The 20,328-nt window shown below is 46.2% G+C and overlaps 1 protein-coding gene across 1 annotated transcript in view; it reads right to left on the reverse strand.

Annotated features, from left to right (window-relative positions):
• Positions 1 to 5,359: 5,359 nt before the first annotated feature.
• FANCE (FA complementation group E) overlaps positions 5,360 to 20,328 on the reverse strand; it is a 103,360-nt gene continuing 88,391 nt past the window's right edge. The window contains exon 10 of the mRNA XM_075264311.1: positions 5,360 to 5,547. Within this exon, the coding sequence (XP_075120412.1) occupies positions 5,437 to 5,547 (111 nt within the window). The 3' untranslated portion in view covers positions 5,360 to 5,436. The remainder of the gene's footprint in view (positions 5,548 to 20,328) is intronic.

The following is a 20,328-nucleotide window of genomic DNA, read 5'->3' on the forward strand; positions in this document are numbered from 1 at the left end:
CCATTGGCTGCTGATTCATTTGCGGCTTGCACTTAGTTAAAGACAGACATCTGCTGAGGGCTAGATAGGTTTTAGATTCTGCTAGGCAGGAAATCAAAAGAAAAAGCGCAACAACAGCTCTTTTAAGAGCTACACTGCAGGAAGACGCTCAATCCAGCTTTGTGTACCCACAAACGCCAAAGTGGGATACACAGCAATTAAGCCAGGCTATATCCGCTCAACCCAGCTTTCCGCGGTGTGGAATAAACTAAGTGGGATACACTGAAATTGTCAGCCTATATACCCTATATATGCTTAATCCAGGGTTCACCAGTGTGTATCCCCCCCCCCAAACTAAGTGGGATACACGTTTTACTTGGCATGACTTTGCTGCTCCCAACTCCTTTTTACATTCCCCTTCACACCAATGGGATACACTGAACTTCACACTCAAACCTCGGGTGGGACAGTGTCATGGAATGCCACTTCATCCCCCTCGTCTTCCTCCATCAGCCAATGGTGCGAAGATGATAGGAGTGTGCTCTGAATGTTTTCAGCCTAGCAGAGGCTACTTTTCACTTAGGAAAATGGCCGCACTTTCACCAGTATATCAGTCACAATGGTGTAGGTTTCAAAGAACCATTGCACCAACTAGTTGAAAACATGGACCATCTGTGGACCGTGTTTGAGTCTGGCAAGCTCCAGATCTGATACCAGGTTCTGGCCATTAGCCCATACAGAAACATGCCTGGTCCCAGGTGCGGCGGCGAAAAACACATTTCCGTCGCATCGAGGATGCCATCCCTAACCTCGGGGGAAGTGTGTTTTCTGTCGGCCAAGCTGAGGAGCTTCAGCATGACCTGCTGTTGTCTCCACACCCCAGTGCTGAAGCACGTACAGGTTGCAGGTGGTGGCAGCAGAGTAGGCTTTCAGTCAACCCCTGCCATGAATTTTGGGCTGGGAGAGGAGATAGGCCACCCCAGTTTGCACCCCAGGCCCATCCTCAACTACATTCACCCGGCCTGTCATTACAGAGAAGCAGTGTCCCTGACTGCAGGCACTTGGCCATGCGTCAGTGGTCAAGTGGAACTTACAGTAAAGCGCGGAAATCAAAGCCCGACTTATGTTAGGGGACACGTCGTGGCGCTAGGCGTAGACGGCGCACCAACCGAGGTAGTGACGGCTAGGGGCATCATAGCAAGGTGCCGCACCTGCCAGCAGATCACAGAAGGCCTGAGTCTCCACAAGCCGGGATGGCTACATCTCCTGGGCCAGCAGTTTTAAGATGAGGCTGTTGAAGCCTTGGGCATGCGGGTGGGTTGCGCTGTACTTCTGCCTGAGATGAAAGGCCTGGGAGATGGGGAGTTGCTGGGAAGAGGTGCATGATGGTGCAGGTGAGAGGAGCAGAGGCAGGAAAAGGTGCAGGATGAGGGTGAACTCCCCAAAGTGTCAGAGGCAGATATTGAGGTGTCCAGGCAGGTGGTTTCTCTCAGGTGGCTAGAAGAGGGAACATCTTGGGCCTTGCTGCCTCTGGCCTGGCTTCTGTGATTCAGCTGTTCTGTGCCTCTGGACATGCCTCTAGCCACCTTTTTTGCTGCTGAGCTTTCCTCCACATCTACACTGCTTTCCCCCTGTAGACTTAACCCCTGTCCATGCCTCTGTCTCTAGCCCCCTTTTTTCCTGCTGAGCTTACCTCAACGCTGTTTCCCTGCTAGACATAACCCCTATCCATGCCTCTGCTTCTAGCCCCCTTTTTTCCTGCTTAGCTTGCGTCAACATCAATGCTGACCCATGTCGGGTCAGTGGCCTCGTCATCCAACAACTCCTCTTCCAATTGCTCACTCTTCTCTAACTGCAAAACCCACATAACCACAGCTTGCCCTGATGGCAACAGTGTCTCATCATCACCACTGAGGCCAAGATACACCAGTTGCTGGTCCAGAACCACAAAATTGGCAGGAAATGGCAGATGCTCCAGTATTTGGGCATCCGGACACGACAAGTCGTCTGGTAGCTCCTGGGAATCGGGAAGTGGTTCAACAGAGGGAGAGACAGTAAAAGGACCCGAAAACAGATCCTGGGAGGGGACAAGGGTGGGATGACTGCTGGGAAGATTGGGCATGTTGGGCTGAAGTAGGGGCAAACTCTTGGGTATGAACACGACTGCAGGTAGTGGCTGACTGGCTGGTGGAAAAGCAGCTGGAAGCATTATCCACTAGCCATTGTAACACCTGTTCCTGGTGCTCGGGCCTGGTCTGGGTTGTACCCTGCTTAACGCATCTGTCATATAAGAAATTGTGAGTAGCGCATGCTAATCTTTCTTTCGGTTTAAATTTATGTTTCTGTCCATATTAATGTAGAGGAAAGAAGGTTTTCAAGTATTTTTCCACTTTCATAGAGGTCCTAGTAAATTTGTAAAGTGTCCAGTGGAAAGGTCTCTGCTGCTCCCCCACCCTGCTCAACATATGTTACATAAAGTTTCAGCATGTGGTGACCTTGAAAAAAGAGCCAGTGCTTCAGGCAGATGTAGGCGCTGCTGGAGTGTATTGAGGCTAGCAGCAGCTACTGTAGACTTGCAGAAGTGGCCGCACAAGCGCCGCACTTTCACCAGTAGCTCTTGAACATTGGGGTACGTTTTCAAAAACCACTGCACCACTAAGTTGAAAACGTGGGCCAGGCATGGACCGTGTTGGAGGCTGGCAAGCTCCAGAACCGCTACCAGGTTCTGACCATTATCACACACGAAAACATGCATAGGCCCAGGTGCAGCGGCGAAAACCATATTGTCGTCTTATCGAGGATGACATCCCTCACCTTGGAGCAGTGTGTTGTCTGTCCCCCAAGCTGATGATGTTCAGCACAGCCTGCTGACGTCTCCCCATGCCAGTGTTGCAGCGTTTCCAGCTCGTAGCTGGGGTCGATTTAACAGCGGAAGAAGAGGAGGAGGATGATGTTTCAGCGCTCCTGCCAGGAATGTTAGGCGGGGAGACAAGGAAGGCCGCCACAGTTTGCGACCCGGTCCCAGCCTCAACTACATTCACCCAGTGTGCCGTGATAGATATGTAGCATCCCTGTCCGCATGCACTTATCCATGCCTTGGTAGTTGGTGCAAGGCGTGGACGGCACACCGGGAGAAGTATGGACGGCATAGTGAGGTGCCGCAGTTGCCAGCAGGTCTCCACAAGCCGGAACGGCAACATCTCCTGGGCCAGCAGTTTTAAGATGAGGCCGTTGAAGCCTTGGGCATGTGGGTGGGTTGCGCTGTACTTCTACCTGCTATGAAAGGCCTGGGAGATGGGGAGTTGCTGGGAAGGAGCGCATGATGGTGCAGGCAAAAGGAGCAGTGGCAGGAAAATGGGAGGTTGAGGATGAACTCCCCAAAGTGTCAGAGGCGGTGGTACTTGGCTGGTGATCTGGACTGCAACGCCAGCACTGCCGTCACTGAAGACAGGTTGCTGGTCCACAACCACAAAATTGCCAGGAAATGGCAGAGGCTCGATTGTTTGTGAATCAGGACGCACAAAGTGGTAGCTTCTGGGATTGGTGAAGTGGTTGGACAGAGTGAGGGACAGTTAAAGGACCTGAAAACATCTCCTGGGAGAGGGGAAATGTGGGATGCCTGTCCTGGGAAGATTGGGCATGATGGGAGGAAAGTGGACCAGGCTCTTGGCAAGGAAGAGGACTTGAGGTAGTGGTTGACTGGCTGGTGGATAAGGACCTTTAAGCATTATCCGTTAGCCATTGTAAAACCTCTTCCTGGTGCTCGGGCCTGATTAGTGTGGTACCCTGCTTAATGCAGCTATCAAGTCAGGGATTGTGATGAGTGCATGCTATTGTTTCTTTAGCTTAAAATTTGTGTTTCTGTCCATACTATTGGGGAGGAAAGAAGGTTTCCAGGTATTTTTGAACTCTCCATAGAGGTTGTATTGAGTGTGGAAAGTGTGTAGTTGTTAGGCTGTGATAGTGGGGTAACACAATTTGGCATGTTAGATACCCCCAGGCATGCTTCCCCTGCGGACAGCAGTTGCATTCCAGAGGTGTTGGCATCATTTCCTGAGATGTCATAGTGGACTTGGTGACCCTCCTGAGTCAAATATTGGTTTCCCCCTAAACGAGTATTTTTTCCCCATAGACTATAATGAGGTTCAATATTCGTTCGAACAGTTTTGAGGGACTACTCGAATATCGAACTTCGAACATTTCACTGTTCGCTCATCTCTATTCATTATCAGTGTGGGCATAATACAGCAAAGTCCCAGTAGCTATGGTTGCTGCCTTATTTAAATACCTGTTATCTGCCATAGTATTAGGGGATATATTGGGAAAGTGTTCACAGATAAAATAAAAAAAACTAATTTATACCTATTTAATCTGTTGCCATCCCTGCACTGCTAGAAACAAGGATGGATATATAGAATATATATATATATATATATATATATATATATATATATATATATAAATAATATATATATATTTTTTTTTTTGTTAAAAAAAAACCTAAAACTATTTTATTAACATAATATCATAAACAGAAAAATATATAGTATACCGGCAATACAATCATTATACAATGCATAGAAAGCAGCATTGTGATATACAGACAAACAAATCTCTAGACGGAGTGGTAAACTCACTGTGGACCACAGATTTGGAAGATTAGACTGGGCTCGATATTTAGGGGCCATGCACAAGTAGGAATTTGACGCTGATTTGGGGGTGGATTCTGTACCTCAATCAACGGCAGATTCTGCCCAGATTCTTCCTCACACGGTTTTTCAATGAAAGGCAGAGATCGCAGCAGGACACTGAAAAAAATAAGGCTGTGGAATGTGTGTGTCTGTATATAAATATTTATTTTATATTTCCCATTCTTTAAACACAGGACCATAAAACACTGGAGCCATAGGGGGCGTTCACACTACCGTCGGTGTCCGACAGCTAGTGTCCGCTGCTAATGTCCGTGCAAAATCTTGTGCGGACATTAGAATCGGACACTAGCTGTGTCCGTGACATTTTGCATTGATTTAAATGGACATTGGGTGCGTTCTTTTACTGTCCGTGGGTGTCCTTCAGTGTCCGTTCCCAAAGATGTCCGACAGCAAAAACCCGACATGAATTCAGCTTTTCAGATATGTGTGCCACTTCTGTTTGTTTCAGCAGCAATATAACTCCACTGTCAGGGGATGGGCCTGGGATGCAGCTTTCTGGCAGTATAGAATACTGCCAATGTCAGACGGCATGAAAGGCCCTCTTTAAGGTTATTATATTTATAAAAAAAAAAAAAAAAAAAAAAAGTGTTTTCTTTTTAGTCATTTAGAAACAGAGGTTTCTCCAGGTATCTGGGTGATCTTTTGCAGGCAATACCCACACACTCCCAACTGTTGCCAAATTGTGCCTAGCAGCATAGAAATGCATGGATATTTAGCATCTAAGACACAAAATGGTACAAATATTTCACTTGATGCTTTCTTGAACTTTCCTCAGAGCATGTTGCAAGCACTTCTTCATAAAAGTTTGATTGGAGCGGATGAAATTGATCAAGAGTTCAATATGGGCAGACTGTACCTGTAAAATTCAACAAATTTAACCTACAATGCAATGCACTAAATCTTCACAAACTGTGTAATGTGTATACTTATAAAACAGTATGTATGATAAATCTATAGATATAAAACTCAAAATCTTTAGTAGTCTGCTCTATACAAATCCACAGTTCTTGCCCGATTTGGGTCAAATTTGGCACGCCCCCTGTCCATTCACAGGAACAGAATACTGCGAAGGTTACATCTTGCTAGCGCCCCCCCCCCCCCCAATGAGATTGGGGCCGCTAAACTTAGGCCGTATACATAAAATGGGGGGAAATGTGATTGTGAAAGCGCTGAGGTGAAAACAACAGTTGTGATTGACAGGGACGGATTATAGCGACGGCGCCAAAGAGTCGCTGCTAAGGGGGCCGCAGCACCACACACGACATCACACATACACCAACCCACAAGCACAACACCACACAAATATCACAACACACCACACAAACACTCTAGACACACACAAAACAAACATAACCCCACAAATACCACAACACCATCCCGTAAATACCACACACACACACACGCACGCACGCACGCACCATACACGCACAAACACACTCAGATGGATGCACACGGATGAACAGAGCACATGCGTATTCACACACACAACTACCGCATGCACAAAACACATGGATCACATGCGCACATACACCCATATATATACACGGACCATACACGTGCATGCACACACGCATACATACACATGGATCAGACGCATGCGCGCGCACACACATACATACATATACACGGACCACACACGTGCATGCACACACATACATACGGATCAGATGCATGCACACACACATGGACCACACACGTGAATGCACACACACATACATACACATGAATTACATGCATGTACACGCACGCATGCCCTGACAAAACATGTCTGGTATCCTTAGTGGCTGCTTGCACACTATAATTGTCAGGATACGGAGTTGCTGCGGTCTCCTTGCTGCGCGGCGTCCCCCTGGGAGACGTGTTAGGAGTTCTATTGGGTGTGCTTAGGTCATTATTCTTATGGTAGAGTTGGAAGGGACCTCAAGGGCCATCAGGTCCAACCCCCTGCGAGTGCAGGTTTTCCTAAATCATCCCAGCTATATGTTTATCCAGATTCCGCTTGAAGATTTCCATTGATGGAGCGCCCACCACCTCCCGTGGCAGCCTATTCCACTCTCTCACTACCCTCACTGTCAGAAAGTTTTTCCTAATGTCTAATCTGTATCTCTTTCCCTTTAGTTTCATCCCATTGCTTCTTGTACTTCCTTGTGCTAATGAGAATAGGGGAGATCCCTCTGCACTGTGACTACCTTTCAGATACTTGTAGACTGCTATTAAATCTCCCCTCAGCCTTCTCTTCTGCAAACTAAACAATCCCAGTTCTTTTAGCCGCTCCTCATAGGACATGGTTTGCAGACCTTCCACCATTTTGGTTGCTCTTCTCTGGACTTGCTCCAATATATCGATGTCTTTCTTGAATTGAGGCGCCCAGAACTGTACACAGTATTCCAGGTGTGGTCTGACCAGGGAAGAGTACAGCGGAATAATGACCTCTCTTGATCTAGATTCAATGCTTGTCTTAATACATCCCAGAATTTTATTAGCCTTTTTTGCAGCAGCACCGCACTGTTGGCTCATGTTGAATTTGTGATCTACTATTATGCCCAAGTCCTTTTCCCCTATGCTATCACTTAGTTCTATTCCTCCCATATTATATATGTTTTTTACATTTCTGTTACCCAGATGTAGAACTTTGCATTTGTCCCTGTTAAATACCATTTTGTTCGCCTCAGCCCATTGTTCCAGTGTGTCTAAGTCCTTTTGAATACACTCTCTCTCCTCTCTAGTGTTGGCTATTCCTCCTATCTTCGTATCATCTGCAAATTTTATGAGTTCCCCAATAATTCCATCATCCAGATCATTTATAAAGATATTAAAAAGTACTGGGCCCAGAACAGAGCCCTGCGGCACCCCGCTTTTGACTTTCTTCCAGTTCGATGTGTAGCCATTTAGTATTACTCGTTGTGCCCGATCATTAAGCCAGTTGTGAATCCACCTAACTGATTTTTTGTCAAAGCCATACTTAATCATTTTTTCAATAAGAAGGTTATGTGATACTTTATCAAATGCCTTACATTAAGGGTTAATCTTTTCCTTGCTCTCAGTCTCCATGTCATTAGTCATCAGGTGTGTTCCCTGCTGCTATTTAAACCCCACCCAGGCATGGATCCTTGCCAGCCATTCACTTTGTGTTTCCTGGTTCCTCTGCTCAGTCTGATTCCCTGTCTGTTTGTATTCCATATGTTTCTTGGTTTTTAGACCCGGCTTGTATTTTTGGCTATCCCTTGTCTTCTGATTCGGTACCTTTATTATATCTCCTGGCTCGACCTCTTGCTCGTCTGACCTCGCCTTCTCTTCTGTGTCTTGCTGGGACTTGTGGTCCTCCCTGGTTCCATGCTGTTTAGTCTTTTGTTTTGCATTGCATTTACACTGTGCTTTCTGTTTAGGTGTGACCCCGTGACTCCAGTCCCTAGCACTTTCAGGGCCTCCTCTCCCCTTATCCTAGCCGCCGGATAGAAGGTTAGGAGCCGTGGTAGGCGCACTTCAATTAGGAAGTGCATTGGTCTGCCTCATCTCAGATATTACAGCATAGTTATAGCTGCAGGGCCTGCGACCCCTTTTGTCATTAGTTGCACAGTGTTGCTTTCCCAGCTGTGTCACTTTGCATTGCCTGACCCTGACTCCAATCCTTACAATAATATTTGTCACGGGCCTCCGGGCTATGGATTTGGTGGTTCCATAGACTACTTTGTACACAAAGCTGTGAATTTTGCAAGCTCCATAGAAGTTTATGGAGATGTAGAATCCACGGCCTGGAGACCTGTGAAAAATACTGTAGTGTGCAATCAGCCTTACTGAGCAGCAATATTGGTCAGGCGAAAACAGCCTCATAGTAAGATTGTCAGTATTACTATACAGGGAGCTTTCATCACTGAAGCACCACAATAGATAGTTTAACTGTAAACTCATTTTACTCTTTGGTCCATGAAAATTAAACTGGAGGGAGGGGGTGAAGAGTTGCTCTATGTTGTTAATTGGGTGCAAATCAGTGGCATAACTAGGAATGGTGGGGCCCCATGGTGAACTTTTAACATGGGTCCTCCCTGATGCTGAAGACCCCAACCGACGTGTCGTCCTCGCATTCCTGCGCACACTATTATACCCCATAGTGGCCCCTGCACACAGTATTATGCCCCACAGTGGCCCCTGCACACAGTATTATACCCCAGGAGTGGCCCCTGTACACAGCATTATACCTCATAATGGCTCCTTCACCCAGCATTGTGCCCCATTGTGGACACCCATGAACAATTATTATACTCTGGAGGCTTTTCAGACCCAAGAGTATAATAATCGGAGACCCAGGAGGGATACAAACATAAAAAAAAAAAACACTGTTACTTACCTATCCCTGGCTCTGCTGTACTTCCCACTGATGGCGGCCATCTTCAATGACGTCCGGGATGTCACGTGACCTGGGGGGCCTGCGTCGCAACGGACACAGGCCCCGTTCATGTGACGTCACACAAGATAGATAAGATAATCCTTTAATAGTCCCACAATGGGGAAATTTTAGTGATACTGTTTCATGGATAGTACAGTAGTATATAGCAAGAGAGAAACACATACAAGCTCACGGCCAATAGAGAAATACTAGGTATCAAAGCAACTAAAAAGAAAGATACAAAGACAAACTGCAGGATCATTTAGTTCTCTGTGCGAAGTGATGTTGATAATACAGTCGACTGTGGTTGGAAGACTGAAGGAGGGGGCACAGTATGTAGATATAACAGGCAGAAACTTTTTTTTTTTGCAGAGGTGGGGGACCTCTGAAGCCTGCCCGGAGAGGTAAGTAACACAGTTTTTTATGTTTCCTTACCTCTCCTGGGCCTCCGGTCATTATATTCGGGGATCTTTTCAGACCCTAGAGTATAATAAATAATGTTTGTGGGCTCGCAGCATCACTTGGCCAGTGCCAAGATCGGTAAGTAAATATGGCCCGTTACCATCTGGAGTAACTCCAGCTAGTAACGATCTATTTAAGAAAAAAAAAAAAAATTCAGTGGTAGCGGTTGTCGCCGGGTCCCCTAATGTCTAAGGCCCTGTGGCAGCTGCTATTGCTGCAACCCCAGTAGTTATGCCCCTGGTGTAAATGATTTATGTTTGTGTAAGGTGCATAAATTTAAATTTTTAATAAAAAATAGTTCAAAAAACAGTTTTAATAGTTTATACTACATAATATGTATTGAATATGTAAAAATCAATAAAAAATTTTGAAAAATAAAGTTGATCACATCAATATTACGACAAATTAGTAAAATGCCAAAAAAATAAAAATATTAAGTGGAAAAAAAAAAAGATTTACTGTAGCGCTCTGAAAATGTTAATTTCAGTGCAACACTGAAAATTTTACTTTAGCGAGCATAACCAACAATTTAACATATTTTCCACGAGTGAAACCACGGGTATTGTACTAGTCATCTTCTAAAAGTTAACAAGAACCAAATTAAAAAAAAATGAGCCAAAAATATTAGACTTGGTCATTTATATGCAGAAGACAATTCTCCAACAACACACGTGTGTGAGTGGCAAAAGTATGTGAATCTTTGCTTTCAGTATCTGGTGTGAAACCTTAACCAGCAATAACTTCAACAATTACCTGAAACATTTAGTTGATTACTCCTGAACATCAGTATAGAGAAACTTTAGCTCATTCCTCCATATACAACAACTTAACCCCTTAAAGACAGAGCCAATTTTCATTTTTGCATTTACGTCACTTATGGTTTCCTTTCTCTTGTAAGCTCTAAATCTGGAGTGTCCCCTCATATATGCTCACACAGCTTATACATTCCGTTCCTGCCTCAGCCAGATTTGTTCTAATGATTTGCCGACTTTTGGGATTTTTGTCTTCACATTATGCAAGCTATATTTTTTATGTTTTTCTGGTGATGTGGCCATATGAGGGCTTGTATGTTTGAGGGATGTGATTTATTTTGTAATGACACCATTTTGGGTGCCTGTAACTTAATGATTTTTTTTTTTTTATTAACTCTTTCTTGGTTGATTAAGAAAATCCCATCAATTCTGGCATTGTTTTTTTTTTTCCTTTTAAATGTTTTTCCATACAGTGCACAGCAAAAGTAACATGTTACCTTTATTCTGCAGGTCGGTACAATTATAGCGATATCTTATTTATATATATATTTTTTTATGTGTTGACAGAGTTGGTTATGGGCTTATTTTTTGTGGGACAACCTGTGATTTTTATGGGTACTGTTTTGGGGTACATGTGACTCTTTGATCACTTTTTATAGCATATTTATTAGTAAGGTGAGATGGCGAAAAATCATTACTTCTGACATTTTTTTCCCCTGACTTCACTGTGTAGGTTAAACAATGTTTCAATGAAAAAGTAAAAAAAAAAAAAAGAAAAAAGGTGGCACTACTAAAGTCTATAGTATAGAAAATACATAGATTCCAAAGGAATTCGACTTCAAAAAGACATACAACAATGTAGGCAGTAGTCCAAAAAAAAAAAACCCTAGGGGTGGTGCTCTACCTCCCTTATCAGAGACACATAGCAATAATAGACTTAGAAGAAATAAGGGGGGGACCTCGCCCAGGGCACATTTTTTTGTAAAAACAAGTCCTTTATTCCCTAACCAATAGAGATGAGCGAACAGTGAAATATTCGATATTCGTTTCGAATAGTCCCTTAATATCTGACTATTCGAACGAATATCGAACCCCATTATAGTCTATGGGGAAAAATGCTTAGTTTCAGGGGAAGCCACACTTCGACTCAGGAGAGTCACCAAGTCCACTATGACACCCCAGGAAATGATGCCAACACCCTGGAATGCAACTGGGACAGCAGGGGAAGCATGTCTGGGGGGCATCTAACATGCCCAAGTACCTGTATTATGCCACTATCTCGTCGGGATCCCTGTCAGCTTGCGATATGCAGGAGCTGACTTTTTCCTATAGGAATGCATTGACTAGTGGAGGAGGCGGAGTCTAAGATCGGTCCACAGCAGTCTCCATTGTGGTCCGATCTCAGATGTAGCAGTGTTGAGCGCACAGGTGTAGCAGAACTGGTCATGCGCTGAGCACTGCTACATCTCTGGTGTAGCAGAGCTCAGCGCACACTTAGCTCTGCTACATCTCGGGTGTAGCAGAGCTCAGCGCACACTCAGCTCTGCTACATCTCGGGTGTAGCAGAGCTCAGCGCACACTTAGCTCTGCTACATCTCGGGTGTAGCAGAGCTCAGCGCACACTCAGCTCTGCTACATCTCTGGTGTAGCAGAGCTCAGCGCACACTTAGCTCTGCTACATCTCTGGTGTAGCAGAGCTCAGCGCACACTTAGCTCTGCTACATCTCTGGTGTAGCAGAGCTCAGCGCACACTTAGCTCTGCTACATCTCTGGTGTAGCAGAGCTCAGCGCACACTTAGCTCTGCTACATCTCTGGTGTAGCAGAGCTCAGCGCACACTTAGCTCTGCTACATCTCGGGTGTAGCAGAGCTCAGCGCACACTCAGCTCTGCTACATCTCGGGTGTAGCAGAGCTCAGCGCACACTCAGCTCTGCTACATCTCAGGTGTAGCAGAGCTCAGCGCACAGCCAGCTCTGCAACACCTATGCGCTCAACACTGCTACATCTGAGATCGGACCACAATGGAGACTGCAGTGGACCGATCTTAGACTTCGCCTCCTCCGGCAGAAACAGCGTTGATTGGTCGAAGGCTGTACTATGTATGGCATTCGGCCAATCAACACTGGTCAATGCATTCCTATGGGAAAAAGTCAGCTCTCGCATATCGCAAGCTGACAGGGATCCCGATGAGATAGAGCCCCAAAGAGCTGTTTGAGTAACATTCCCACCTAAATAAAGGTAATCCCTAGCTAACCCTGCCAGTATATCTATCGCAGTCTCACAGTTCACAATCTCATATGACCCGAATCTGAAATCGACCATTTGTATAAAGTGGAGGTCACCTGATTTAGCCAGCCAATTACTTTTTCTGATTTTTTTTTTTGATGCCTCCGTTGTCGTAGTTCCTGTCCCACCTCCCCTGCACAGTTAATGGTGCAAAAAAAAGCGCCAGGGAAGGTGGGAGGGGATACGAATTTTTAGCGCGTTTGCCTCGTGGTATTCGATTGTAATCGAATACCTTGAACGGCCTGATATTCGATCGAATATCAATTCAATCGAACGCCGTTCACTCATCTCTAATAACCAATAAACCCATTGATCGGAGTGGAGCTCCAATCAGGGGTTAATTGGACAGCTTGTCCTGGCTCTCAGCTGTATAACATTATGGTTCAATACTATTACGGTGCTAACTTAATGCTCAGCGTGACATAATAGTACAGCAGAGAGTGGGAAGGGGTTAAGAACTGAAGGCTAGGCTAGGCAGGCTCCCCATGCAGAAGAGGGCACTATCATTCTGGACACACATACAGGGCAGCAGTCCCGGCTCTTACCACCACCAAGCCTGGCTGAGCCATAGAGCCCTGTGCAAATCGGACGCCCCCAACCAAGCATCAACCGTCTGCCAAACCAAAACCCCCAACACGCCCTGAACAAGGTTCAAATAAAAGGGGCCATTGCGAGTGACAAAGAGCGGTACATCGAGGAATGGAGAAAAATAACTCCAAGAAACTCACCGTGTACCAGTCACCGCAAAGGGACTATACCATGGTCACCTAGCTGGAATAAATACCCCACCCCAAACAAAGACAGGCCCTGAGCCAGTAGAGACTGAGCGCCCACAGCCTGGAGATGGAGACAGGGTGACACAGGCAGACGTACAAGACACAGGAAAACAGACTGTGCCAACACTGTGACCAGTGGGCTCTAGAAGACGAGGGACACTTCCTGCTACACTGATCCAAATACTCAGCTGTGAGGGCCATCTACTTCCAAAGACTCTCTGCGCACATCCCAGACTTCACATCTGCAGACGAGAAGAGGAAACTCTACATCCTACTGGGACAAGAGGAGTCCACTGTGGAGATCGCTGCCCAATATGTGTCCAGCTGTCACCAAATGAGGGGAAGATGAAACTACATTGACTGTTATACCCTCTAATCACCCATTCACCCCCCCTAATTACCCACTCCCACAATAAAGCTTCTTTGATTTGATTTGAATCCAGAGATAACTGTGCAGTTTACAACAAGAACACTGCTGAACTGAGCTCAAAACCAGGAAGTGAAGGAGAGAGTAAATCTTGAGATAGAAAAACTCCTTTAGGCTAAGGCCCCATGGGCTGGAACCGCTGCACTAAAGCTGCATTGCGTTTCTTCCTGCAGCGTTTTGAACAGAAAGCTCACAGAGTTTTCCTCCGCAGACTTTCTGTTACTATTATATCTTATGGAAAGCAGCCAGTGTTTCCGTAGATATAACTGACATGCTGCAATTTTCAAAACCGCGACGGTTTTAGAAATCGCGGCGTGTCCGCGCTGCTATTTTTTCTGCAAAATGGGCATGGGATTCGCAAGAATCACATCCACTTTGCAAGTACTGTAAAACACCGCGATTTTTACCGGCCCTGACCTTAGGCTAAGGACCTACGTTGTAGAAACACAGCTTTTTATGTAGCAGATTTTGTTGCCTTTTTTGGATCCAAATTCAGGACTGGATTGAGCAGAAGGGACAAGTGTAAGAGCTTCCTATATTTTCCATTCCTTTTGTGGACACTCCTAGGTTTGGCTCAAAAAACCGCAGTAAAATCTGCAACAAAAGAAGCTGCATTTTCGCAACGTGGGCCTTAGCCTTAAGTAAAACCTTCCCATTGCTTAGACCAGGGGTCCTCAAACTACGGCCACATGCAGCCCACCGAGGATATTTGTCCGGCCCGCCGCATGTGGCCTGCATGCCGTCGTCTGGATCGCTCACGAATGGGGAATCCAGGATATGTACTGGGAAGCACATAATAAAGTGTGGGGTTACATATGTACTAAGGAGCATATGAGAAAGTGTCTGGGGGCATACTGAGGAACATATAATACAGTGGGGGAGTACTGAGGAGCATATCATAAAGAGGGGGGGCGTACTGAGGAGCATATAATCCAGGGGGGGGCGTATGGAGGAGTATATAATAGTGTGTGTGGGGGGGCATACTGAGGAGCATATAATACATTGTGGGAGGGTGTACTAAACAGCAGATTATACTGTGTAGGGGGAGCGTACTAAGGAGCAGATAATACTGTGTGTGGGGCCGTACTTAGGGGCATATTATACTGTGGGGGGGCGTACTGAGCAGCATATAATACTGTGTGTGTGTGGGGGGGGGGAGTATTGTGGAGCATATAATACTGCGGGGGGGGGGCTGCAGTGGAGTGTATAATACTGTGGGCGCCGCTACTGTGGAGCAAATCTTAAATTTTTTTTAAACTATATTTCGGCCCTCCAGTGGTTTGAGGGACAGTGAACTGGCCCCGTTTGAAAAGTTGGAGGACCCCTGGCTTAGACACTCAGAAACAGTAGTGTTGTGAAGACTTTTCACTTAAATTCAGGTATATATGTTGCAGACCTATTACGCCTTCTAATTTACTAAACAATATCTTACTTATAACAAAGGGGCTGCAGTCTGGTCAGAGTTTGTTTCAACAAACTTGCTAAGCTCACATTACAATTGCACTTGCCTATCAAAGTGTAAAGGCTGCTTGTTTGAATTTGTGCCAATGATGCTGTGATCACAGAAATGTATTACTTTGTATTTTTCTGTTTATGTAAGATTTTCTACCTATATTTTACTTAGAATAGATAGAACTAGTTCAAGGGTAACCACGCTTCTCCAGGGCTTGGATATGGTTATGGGTAAACACCAGGTTTTCGAAACATATGCACAATTGTGCCTCTAGTCAGCCGAGTGGGGATAGCAGCATAAACCAATGTGCGACACAGAGTAGGCTAACTGTTCACAGGTAAGTTGTGGATGTATCCAGACAAATGGTAGGTTCCGCGCTCACTCGGGACAGATTAGTAGGATCAATAGAATAACAAGAGGTACTTTATTTGCAATAAGATTACGCATTTCGGGGTAATGAAGTCACTCATATGGCTTCACCCCTTCATCAGATCTACAAAAAGAAAATTACACTAATAAACATATAAAACCAATATAAAACAATTTAACATTAGAGATGAGCGAACACTAAAATGTTCGAGGTTCGAAATCCGATTCGAACAGCCGCTCACTGTTCAAGTGTTCGAACGGGTTTCGAACCCCATTATAGTCTATGGGGAACATATACTCGTTAAGGGGGAAACCCAAATCCGTCTCAGGAGAGTCACCAAGTCCACTATGACACCACAGGAAATGATGCCAACACCTCTGGAATTACACTGGGACAGCAGGGGAAGCATGTCTGGGGGCATCTAACACACCAAAGACCCTGAATTACCCCAACATCACAATACCTGGAAACCTTCTTTACTCCCCAAATGGATGGACACAAACCCCAATTTAAGCGCAACAAACAGTAACAACCACCCCTTTAAATCACGTTCCCCATGACAACCACAGATGGAATAGACAATGGGAAATCCAAAAGCCCTCACCCTTAACTGTCATTTTGAGTGTGTGCGTGTGTGTGCGTGTGTGTGTGTGTGTGATGTGGTAAGACCTTCCAAAATTCACTTTTCTAGCTCTTAACATGAGCCCTACCAAACAAGGTTACAGGACCTTAAGCTGAGCTACCAGCAGAGATTGAGGCCCTTGGCATGAGTAGAGCCTTGCACCAGCAGTGTTTTTGGCCCTTAGGGTGAGTTGAGCCTTGTACCAGCGTGTGTCCCTTAACATCAGGCAGGCCCTAAGTTCTGCGCTTTGCACAAAAGTTCCACATTAACTAGGCTGAATGGTACAAACCTTAGTAGGCCCGAGAACCAGGAACAGGTCTTGCAATGGCTGTCGGATAACGCTTAAAGCACATTGTCCACCAGCCAGTCAGCCTCTACCTCCTCTCCTCCTCTTACCCAACAGTCTTGTCCTCCTTCCACCCAAAATTCCCAATCTTCCCAGAACAATAACCCCAACTGTCCCTGCTCCCCAGAGCTGTTCTCCCTTCCTTTGACTGTACCACAACCTGCCCCTCCATTTCGTGATTCCACGGACCTAACAGACAAGTATCTGTGTCCAGATGCTCAAACACTAGAGTCTCCTTCCATCTCCGGTCGATTTGGTGGCGGATGACCAGCAACCCACCCTCATCGACGACGATGAGACGCAGTTTCTGTCAGGGCAGTCAGTTGACATGCGCATTGTGCAGGAGGAGGAGGTGAGACAAGAGTTGGAAGAGGAGTTGGTGGACGACGAGGACACTGACCCCACCTGGACAGGGCGGATGTCAAGCGTGTCAAGTGTGGATGTTAAGGCAGGTGCAGCACCAAAAAGGGTAGCTAGAGGCAGAGGTCAGCAGCTTAGGCGAAGCCAGGCCACACCCGGAATCCCCCAAGATGTTCCAGTTTGTACCCAGCCCCGAAAAACTCCCGCCTCGAGGGCACGTTTCTCGAAGGTGTGGAGTTTTTTCAAGGAATGCGCTGAGGACAGATATAGTGTCGTCTGCACAATTTGCCTCTCGAAATCGAGTAGGGGCTCTGAGAAGAGCAACCTGTCCACCACTTCAATGCACCGTCATTTGGAATCCAAGCACTGGAATCAGTGGCAGGCAGCAACGGCAGGACAAATGTCGCCCGCCGTTCATGCCACTGTCTCTGCTCACAGTGCTGGCGATGCACTCCAGAGGACGAGCCAGGACATCACTTCATCTGCCTCCGCCACTTTGTTGACTTCTCCCTCATCCTCCCCTGTTCCTGTCTTATCTCCTTCTCCTGCACCATCAAAGGCACCATCAGGCGCTTCTTTACAACAACCCACCATCTCTCAGACATTGGAGAGCCGGCAGAAATACACCGCTAACCACCCACCCGCGCAAGCCTTGAACGCCAACATCGCTAAACTGCTGGCCCAGGAGATGTTGGCGTTCCGGCTTGTTGAAACTCCGGCCTTCCCGGACCTGATGGCAACTGTGGCACCTCGCTATGCCGTCCCTAGCCGTCACAACTTCTCCCGATGTGGCGTCCCCGCCTTGCACCAGCACGTGTCACTCAACATCAGGTGGGCCCTTAGTTCCGCGCTTTGCTGCAAGGTCCACTTGACCACCGACACTTGGACAAGCGCCTGTGGTCAGGGATGCTGCTTATCTTTAAGGACAGGCAGGGTGAATGTGGTGGAGTCTGGTCCCGGGTTGCAAACTGAGGTACCCTATCTCCTCTCCCAGGCCAAAATTCATGGCAGGAGTAGACTGAAACCCTACGACGCTGCAACCTCCACCCCAGCTACTAGCGGCAAACGCTAAAACACTGGCGTGGGGAGACATCAGCAGGCCGTGCTGAAGCTCATCAGCTTGGGGAACAGACAGCACAGTGCCTCCGAGGTCAGGGATGCCATCCTGGCTGAGATGACTTTTTTTTTTTTCCCTGCTACACCTGGGGCCTGGCATATTTGCGCCTACCTCCACCCCAGCTACTAGCGGCAAAAGCTAAAACACTGGCGTGGGGAGACGTCAGCAGGCCGTGCTGAAGCTCATCAGCTTGGGGGACGGACAGCACACTGCCTCCGAGGTCAGGGATGCCATCCTGGCTGAGATGGCAATGTTTTTTTCCCTGCTACACCTGGGGCCTGGCATTTTTGCGCCTGTGATAATGGCTGGAACCTGGTCACAGATCTGGAGCTTGCCAGACTCAAACACGGTCCACACATGACCCACGTTTTCAACTTGTTGGTGCCATGTTTCTTTGAAACCTACACCATTGTGCCTGATATACAGGTCAAAGTGGGGCCATTTTCGTAAGTTAGAACTAGCCTCTGCTAGGCAGAAAACATTCAGAGCACACTCCTCTCATCTTCGCACCGTTGGCTGGCGGAGGAAGACGAGGGGGATGGAGTGGCATCTGATGTCCCTGTCCCACACAAGGCTAGAGGGTGCACTTCAGTGCATCCCATTGCTTCACCACAAATGGTGTGAAGGGGAGTGGAAAATGGAGGAAATGGAGAGTGACCCTTACTGTTGGGGCCAGCAAAGGCATGCCAAGTAACACACTGGCACACATGGCTGACTTCATGTTGGGTTGCTTTTCAAGAGTCTAACGCATACTTCACATCATGGAGAACAAATAATACTGGATTTTTACAAGCCTTGAAACAACGGTCTAGGTCTAATGTCTGTTCCTTTCTTATATTAGGGGAGAGGAACAAAAAATTACTTAAGTGATGCGTTTAGTGTACATAGACTGACTATTAATGTGTATCCCACTTAGTGTTGTTGGGGTTACACACCGTCACAACCTGGCTAAAGCTTCTATAGCTGTTAATAAAGTCAACAAAGTTGCAGACAGATTAGATTTAGAACATGTGGTCTTCATTGTCAAAATCCTCTATATAGGTAATGTGTTTTTTGGGCCGAGCTGTCTGGGAACGAGCTGGTGCAGCACTGACAACCTGGGTGAATATGGCAAGAGCCTGAGATGTAGGGTGAATGTATCCCCAAATTATTTGGGGAATTTCCACTCAGAAACTGGCACTATATGGCAGTAGTAAGAATTGAGGGTATATGTAGGCCCAATATATTCTTTGAATTCCCAGTCAGACAATGGCACTATATACCAGTAGCAAAAATTGTGGGTGCATGTAACCCCAATATATTCTTTGAATTCCCAGTCAGAAAATGGCACTATATACCAGTAGCAAAAATTGTGGGTGCACGTAACCCCAATATATTCTTTGAATTCCCAGTCAGAAAATGGCACTATATACCAGTAGCAAAAATTGTGGGTGCATGTAACCCCAATATATTCTTTGAATTCCCAGTCAGACAATGGCACTATATACCAGTAGCAAAAATTGTGGGTGCACGTAACCCCAATATAGTCTTTGAATTCCCAGTCAGAAAATGGCACTATATACCAGTAGCAACAATTGTGGGTGTATATAGCCCCAATTCTATTGCTAGGGGACTTCCAGTGTATTGAAGTTAGTTTCTGGGGTGAAGGTGGGGGACACACCGTTGGAACGTGGATCAGGGGTATATATAGGGTATACGGGAATACACTGTCAGTGTATTCCATTCAGGATCCTGGGAAAGCTGGATTGCGGCGATTGAGCCCGTCAGTGCCACGTTACACTGACAAGCTTCTCCCTGGAATTGAAGTTATATGTAACCCCAATATATTCTTTGAATTCCCAGTCAGAAAATGGCACTATATACCAGTAGCAAAAATTGTGGGTGCATGTAACCCCAATATAGTCTTTGAATTCCCAGTCAGAAAATGGCACTATATACCAGTAGCAAAAATTGTGGGTGTATGTAACCCCAATATAGTCTTTGAATTCCCAGTCAGAAAATGGCACTATATACCAGTAGCAACCAATTCTATTGCTAGGGGACTTCCAGTGTATTTCTGGGGTGAAGGTGGGGGGGGGACACCGTTGGAACGTGGATCGGGGGTGTATATATAGGGTATACGGGAATACACTGTCAGTGTATTCCATTCAGGATCCTGGGAAAGCTGGGTTGCGGCGATTGAGCCCGTCAGTGCCACGTTACACTGACAAGCTTTTCCCTGGAATTTAGCTCTTATAAGAGCTGTTGGTTATCTTCTCCTTCCTATCCTATTCTACCCCTGC

Source organism: Leptodactylus fuscus, chromosome 2 (assembly GCF_031893055.1).
Source record: "Leptodactylus fuscus isolate aLepFus1 chromosome 2, aLepFus1.hap2, whole genome shotgun sequence".
Lineage (NCBI taxonomy): Eukaryota > Metazoa > Chordata > Amphibia > Anura > Leptodactylidae > Leptodactylus > Leptodactylus fuscus.